At 43.0% G+C, this 7,299-nt stretch overlaps 1 protein-coding gene across 1 annotated transcript; it reads right to left on the bottom strand.

The window, feature by feature from the left end:
* Positions 1-965: 965 nt before the first annotated feature.
* LOC148010609 (uncharacterized) lies at positions 966-4,846 on the bottom strand. The gene is made up of 3 exons (XM_087671685.1): positions 4,378-4,846; positions 1,592-2,131; positions 966-1,484 (listed from the first exon to the last, which is right to left on the bottom strand). Exons 1-3 carry the CDS (start codon positions 4,651-4,653, stop codon positions 1,239-1,241), a joined length of 1,062 nt encoding a protein of 353 aa, XP_087527811.1. The 5' UTR covers positions 4,654-4,846; the 3' UTR covers positions 966-1,238.
* Positions 4,847-7,299: the final 2,453 nt, after the last annotated feature.

Raw genomic sequence — 7,299 nt, 5'->3', positions numbered from 1 at the left:
AACTTCTTCCAACTTCAATCTCTAGCAAGACATTAATTAGATCACTGTAAACTAGTCGTTCAAGTGCCCTCTTTCTGCATTTAATACATATCAACTTGTTATCAACAGAAGTGATAATAAGCTTGCAAGCTCTACAGATTGACAGCAGCTGATAATTGGTGGATAATGATGAAGAAAGAAAACAATGGTTGTGCTTGGATGCTCTATGGATTGGTAGAAATTGCAGGTAAGTCAATACTGATGGAGGGGAAAGTACCATGGTTGAGTGGCAGAAAGCTATCTTAGATGTGCTGAGAACATCACATGAAAGTTAGGCAATTAAAGTTTCAACAAGATCCCAAAGATGCAGGCAGGATACTCTATAGATTGGTAAAAGTTGAGGATAAGTCAATGGCGGAGGGGAAAATGCCACAGTTGAGTGGCAGATAGCTATCTTAAATGGGCCGAGATAGTCACATGAAAGTTCAGCACACATGGTTTTCTACAAGACCTAAGAAAATGCACACAAAGATGGTGGAATCTACAAAGACCTGTATGGTTGTCAATGAGGATCTTTCAACTCCAGAATATAATTTTGCAGCTACATGGCCTACTTTAATTCCTCGGATACGCCATTGGCTCCCTCATATTGTGACCTGAAACAAAGAAGGCTGGTGTGGTGCTCCCAACTCAAAGTAGCATATCAACGTTTGATAAGCCACCATCATCAATGTCCAGTTACTCAGGGACTTGAAAGCTCTTTTGTATTAACCAATCTGAATATTTTGCCTGGTTTACCCAGCATGTAGCACATCGGTGGCCCCTTTTAACCAACAGACACGTAGATGCAATAGCAATAACTGGCAATCTTCTGAACTAGCCTGATCTTGGAAAGCGGGAAGGTACTTGTGGTAGTATTCGTAGCTTATTGGAAAGTAGAAGACTTTCCAAAACATTCACCACAGCACAATAAGAACAGGGGGATAAGCACTTTGAAATCTCAAATCAGTTACAAAAATGAACAATAATAAAGAACAAAACAGCCAAACGGTCCTTCTGTTTGCAGTGTCCGTTTGGATCCTGAAGTTATGCTGAATCGTTAAGTGAAGATACAGTTTGTGTCGAAGAATGAGGAACAGAGTATGGAGAGGATCAATATACTTGCCTTTTTGAAATATGTAACTAGGTACTACAGGTCACACAGATCTTTTAAAAAAGGGGAGGCAGAGCAAGTTACAAACCTAAAGATAAATAGATGCCTATTCAGCTACTTTCTCTTCTGACTCAGAAAGCTCCTTGCTACCCTCTACAGCTTCTGAATTAGCAGAACCATCTTCTTCTGATGGTTGAGCAGGTGGAGCAGCTGAAGCTGGTGGGCCAGCAGATACTTTTACCATAGCAGGACGTAGAAGCTTATCCCCGAGTATGAAACCTCTCCTGAACTCTTCTATCACTACACCTTCATCGAATTGGGTACTTTCTTCTCGCATGATTGCATCATGTACCTGCACCACAAGCAAAATGCTCAGCAAGATTGACAAAGTCAAAAGATGTGCACTTAATTGCTGTAAAGAAGCAGATCCCTGATGAAACAATCCAAATATGAGCTTACATTAGGATCAAATGCCTTGCCAACAGTTTCCACAGCAGATACACCCAACCCTTTCATAATCTCAACAAATTGCTTGTAGATGCCCTGGTAGCTACTGTCAATTCTCTGTTCTCCATCTGTTTCTATCTTTATTTGTGTTTTGGCTCTTTCAAAATTGTCAACCATGGGTAACAGACTGGTTACGACATCTCCTTTCACGTTAGTACCCACAGATATTCTGTCTCTTTCTGATCTTTTCCTGTAATTGTCAAAATCTGCATTCAAACGAAGAATCCGGTCCTTTGTTGTCGATACCTCCTGAGTCAAAGATGATACCTGCTTTGCAAGTGCATTCTTCTCTTTCTCTATTGAAAGAACCTTAGATTCTACATCAGACAAAGCAGCCTGATCGTTCTTTGACAGTGCTTCCTTGTACTTCTTGAGAAGTTCACTGGCAACTGATGCTGGGGCTTCCTCACCAACAAAGCCCATATTTTCTTCATCTGAAGAACTTTCATAGTCAGAGTCACCTTCATTAATGTCTTGTTGATCCTTCACTTCCTAGAATTTCAAAAAGGGAACATTAATATGCATGGAAAACAAAAGCGGATGGCTAACCAGATGTAGAAACATTTGTATGCAGCATCAAACATGGGGTTAGTATTATAATTTAGAGGGTACAACATTATTTAAAATCCAGCGCCCCAAACATGCAACTATAAAACTGCCATCTGAATGAAGAGCTACAAAATTGGCATCTGAATAGAGATGTAACACCCCAATATTTCAGCTTTAACAATCACAAAACTACAAGGTGCAAAAATATTAATGGCAAAAGAAAGCTTGGTAACAATTCTAGATACTAGTATCCATGCCAAAAATGAAGCCAATTATACCAATTGTGATTAACAATACCTCAAATTTCAATAGGTCAATCATCATTTGCCCAGCTGAAGGCTCAAAATCTCACAGTATTCCTTAAAAAAGCCATAAAAGAGTTCAGTCGTTTTATATGCTGGTACTGGAACTAAAAGATGGGAAAACCAAAACTCTGTTAAGAGTGTTGAGTCTCTCACCAACGCACTAGACAAGCAGAAGGGACATAATTGTCAGGATTAAGTTGTTGGAGAAATAGAGAAAAGGGGAAAAAGGTTTCTAGTGTTTGCCAAGGAAAGAAGGTGGTTGACTTTTGAAAAAGCATAGTTGGTTATTGTTCTCTTTCTTCTTCTTCTTTTGGGTTTCTTTTCTCTTTTTGTTAGGAAGCTGGAGGGGTTTTGTATGTGGGCAGGTCTGGGATACAGATTTCATGATTTTCAGATTTTAAAGATTGGGCCTATTGGGCCTAGCTTGATTAGAAAGTCCTGAATGTGCTCCTAATAACCTCCCAAAGTAAGACAATACACAGCAGGACAGCTTTCTAGCCATCACCAACATGATAAATCACTGGGACATTACGGTCTTAAATGATCTAGGAATATACCTTATGAGGAATGTAAGGCCCGTGCATTCTCGTCTGCTAGCACCAGTGCTTAACAAGTCAGCCATGGGGATGTTCTCAAGTAATGGCTCTGGCATCTAAAACTAAGAGCAACATTACTAAGGTTGTGTCTGGCAACTAGTTTTCTGCCAAACACTGATTATGTATAAACCAATTGGACAGATTTGCTGTCAGCAAATCAACGAATAGGTCTAAGCAAGCACTCAACCCAATCAAGAACCTTAAAAGATATGAGCATCCTCAAGAGTGACTTCTTAAAAGAAAATCATTCCTGCATATGTTTCCTATCTTGTGAAGGATCAAATAGATACAGAACATGAAGTGGAAACAAAATAAACCAAGGACACACAGATAGGAAAAGAGGTCAAGACCTGCTGTCATCTGTGGACACAGAAACAGACAAACAAGAATTTAACCTAAGGAGGTTTATAATATGCATCCGCATCTGCTCTTTCAGTTCGATTCAAAAGGGACCAAATCTTGCAACCAAAGAATTACAGCTTGCATTTTGGGTGAAGTGTAGTTTCTTCTGTCCCATGTCACTGCATAATTTAACGTCCATTCTCAGATTGCAGTAATTCAACCAGGCATTGTCCATTTATTGCCTACTAAACATCCAACCACTGAAGTACTTTCGAAATCCAATCAGCAAATAGCAGGGGCTGAGCCAAAGAGAAGATTATGTAATCCCCAAATACCATTCTCTTGAAAACCAACAAACTCTATGGCACAGCGCAAGTCTATGTTAACATAGGGAGCTCCATTGCTGTTCTCTGAAGTACAGCACAAGTCTATGTTAACATAGAGAGCTCCATTGCTGTGATTTTAAGTACAGCACACCTCATAGAACTCCATTGCTACACATCAAATTGCCCTTAGGCTCCCACACATCTAAACAACTGCCCTATCACCTGCCCTTAATCATCTCCATATCTAATTCAAAGATCCACAATTATGGCACCATTGCAGACCGTTGGAAACACGGAAAATCCACATTGAGAACCCCTTATGAAACACATTTTTCTAGGTTTCCCTTTGCCAACCATTGCGGCCACAGCCAATCCAACTGAACATATTTTGTGAATGAACAAGCAACGAGTTGTTTCATAAAGCGAGCACACTGCCTGATATGATATACCGAACCTGTGCTCAAGCCCAGCACCTCCCCTTGCCCACGCATGTAAGTTAACAAACTTTTCTATCTCCATTCTTATTCAAAGACCCACAGCTTAACAACTGCTCTATCTACATATATAATACCAAAACCACCAACTATGGCACCGCTGTAGATCACTATTAAAAGACCTACCTTGGCCTCTGCTTGGGCTGCGCACTGTGCAACATACAGATGGTGCTGGCGAGGATGCGCAGGGTATGATGTCAGCCAGATTCTGCTGCCGTAAAGGAAAGGGGTGCGCCGAGCAGGTAAGCAGGCGAGCCTGACAGAACCTACAGATTGAGGGGAGTGGGAAGGGCAGGCGGACGACGTCGACGAGGAGGGAGAGGCCCCTGAGGAAGAAAGGCGCAAATTGGATGCAAAGAGTGTGCCGGGAACCGCTGCAGAGACGGAGGAAGCAGAGGCCATGACACAGGGAGAGGGGCACAGAGACGGGTCCTCCGCTTGGTCTTTGTTGTTACTTAGGTGTTGTTTGGCGTTCCTTTGTGGTAGTGATATAGAACGAAGAGAGAAGAGAACAGGCACAGAAAGAGAGCTTGCTCTAACACTCTAGACAAACAGCAAATCCTATGGATGGTGGTGTGGATCCATCTAGAAACTCTCTCTTCTTTTTAGGGATCTTGCACACACTCTCTCTTTTCTCCCCCTCTCCCCTTCTTACATCTTGTCCTTATGGGCAGCTTGAGTCCATTGGTGTCCACTTAAGTCGAAACGCCTTGCCGTCCCCCTCCAACTCCCAACTCAAAAGCCCTCTCTTTTTAGTGATCTTGCACACCCGCTTTCTGCCCCCTCCTTTACACCTTGTCCTTATGGACGCTTCGCATCCAATAGTATCCCCCCCCTCTGAGTCATACATCCTACCATCCCACTACCTCCTCGCTCAATAACCATCTCTTTCTAATGAACTTACACACCCCCACACACACACTCTCTCTCTCTCTCTCTCTCTCTCTCTCTCTCTCACTCATGGGCACCTTGAGTCTAGTGGGTTCCACACACATGCACTCGGAGTCCCACTGGCAATCTTCCCCTTCCCCCCCCCCCCTGCAAAAGCATGACCATCACTTTTTAGGGACCTCTCTCTCTCTCTCTCTCATGGGCACCTCGAGTCTAGTGGGTTCCACACACATGCACTTGGAGTCCCACTGGCAATCTTCCCCTCCCCCCCCCCCCCAAAAAAAGCATGACCATCACTTTTTAGGGACCTCTCTCTCTCTCTCTCTCTCTCTCTCTCTCTCTCTCTCTCTCTCTCTCTCTCTCTCTCTCTCTCTCTCTCTCTCTCTCTCTCTCTCTCTCTCTCTCTCTCTCTCTCTCTCTCTCTCTCTCTCATGCACCTCAAGTCCATATAGAGCCACCATACATGCATGTGGAGTCCTGACCACCAACTCAAACAACTAACAATTGATACCTAGAGGAAATCATTGCACCATGCATCAAAAATTTGAAAAATATCCTTGTACATGCATTCTCTCCAACCTTAAGCTTCTATTTACTCTAGAATTGAGTGCAAAACAATTATGTTCATATTGCACCTTTTCTCACAATGTAATAATCATCTAATGATGGACACTTGTGCAATGAGAGCACTTGATGCAAGCATGTGGACGGTTTTCTCTTCCTTCCCAATCTAAAGCATCATTCTAAAAGGGTCCATAAGCATCCAAAAACCAGTGTGCCTCACCAAAGCTCAACATCATGATGTGATTAGACACAAAACTCTTATTCTTTCAAAAGCTTCCACTCTCTTTAACACAAGCTACATCATCAAGCTTTTAACCAACAATGCTCTCTCCACTCCATCCCCTAAAGGCAAGAAAGAAAATGAAAATTCAAGAATAGGTCTAGTTGGCTCATCGTATTGTATCTCTCTCATTGTACTCTAATTCACCAAGAGGAGCTCCAAGGGTCTCATAATTCAAGCCGATGCTTTGTTGATATTCTTCAAGTTGCCTCTTCGATCTGGTCTACCCTCCATACATTCAAAGATTGGGCCACCAATGCCATGAGAAAGCAGTCACTATGAAAGCTTGAGAAAGCTTGCTAGAAACCACCAACCCCTTGTTGATCCCCTAACCAACCATGACATTATACTTAGTTGCAAGGCAAACTCCTTCTAATCCTCTACATGGTATCATATAGGTCACTCTCTACCACTACTTCTAATGAGTTAGGAGATGTTGGCTCCAATAGACCTACCTATGGTTTGTTGGGGATAAAAGCACCTCCGCCTAGCCGCCCATGTACTACTACACTGACAATACCCACGCATGCACACTACAGCCGACGAGCACCCGTCACCATCACTTTATTATTTATTCTTTTAGTGACAGATGAATAAAGGGAAGGCCGGTCACACATTGTGACTGTTGGAGTTCCCATATTATGAGTCTCTCTCTCTCTTGCTCTTGCTCTCCGGCCATAGCTCTCTCATGCAAGCTTTGATCTTTCTCACCTTTCAACTGGTATCAAAGCATGGTTGCTTGAGCATTCGAGCTTGGTCCATGACTCCTTCAGCATTCATTCGAATCCCTACACCATTGGTTCTCACTCATGGCAGCCATATCCAACTCCTTTGAGCTTCGCTCCCCCGACTTCCCAAGCACCTACCCGGCCACCCATTTGGGCACCCTCAGGGCATTCCTTCAGAGGTATTGAAGCATTCTTTTGAGTGTTTATTTCAGTTTGCAGGGTACAACAGGAAAGGGCAGCCATAGCTCCAACCATTGGAGCTCCCCCATTTCATATCTTGGCTCTTGCCTGATTAGGTTTGACAAGGCTTTGTGTAGGCCTTCTTTAGGGCCTACTTGAGCCCCCCTTCCACCCCATTAATGCCACATGGACCAACAGCATATCCAACAACATTAGCCCTATTTGGGCCAGCTTAAAGACATGCAAAATTCATTTTTAACTTCAACCCTCCCTTGGCACTCATTGGCAGCTTGAAAACACTTCATTTGGCACTTGGAAACACCCACTTGATGCTCGACATTGGTAGTTATCATTGGCATTGATTTGTGAACTGATTTACCTCAATCCAGGATTGTTTTCCACAGT

This window comes from Lygodium microphyllum, chromosome 29 (genome assembly GCF_053477565.2).
Source record: "Lygodium microphyllum isolate KBCC chromosome 29, Lygodium_microphyllum_v1.1.10, whole genome shotgun sequence".
Lineage (NCBI taxonomy): Eukaryota > Viridiplantae > Streptophyta > Polypodiopsida > Schizaeales > Lygodiaceae > Lygodium > Lygodium microphyllum.
The sequence above is the reverse complement of the archived record's forward strand: the minus strand, read 5'-3'. Positions and strand labels throughout refer to the sequence as shown.

What these genes read in the sequence shown, in the direction of transcription:
- LOC148010609 (XM_087671685.1), bottom strand. Translation starts at nt 4,653, where the DNA reads ATGGCCTCTGCTTCCTCCGTCTCTGCAGCGGTTCCCGGCACACTCTTT. An exon ending in CAGCCCAAGCAGAGGCCAAG is followed by an intron (nt 2,132 to 4,377) that starts GTAGGTCTTTTA and finishes TTGAAATTCTAG; the next exon opens with GAAGTGAAGGATCAACAAGA. An exon ending in GCAAGGCATTTGATCCTAAT is followed by an intron (nt 1,485 to 1,591) that starts GTAAGCTCATAT and finishes CTTGTGGTGCAG; the next exon opens with GTACATGATGCAATCATGCG.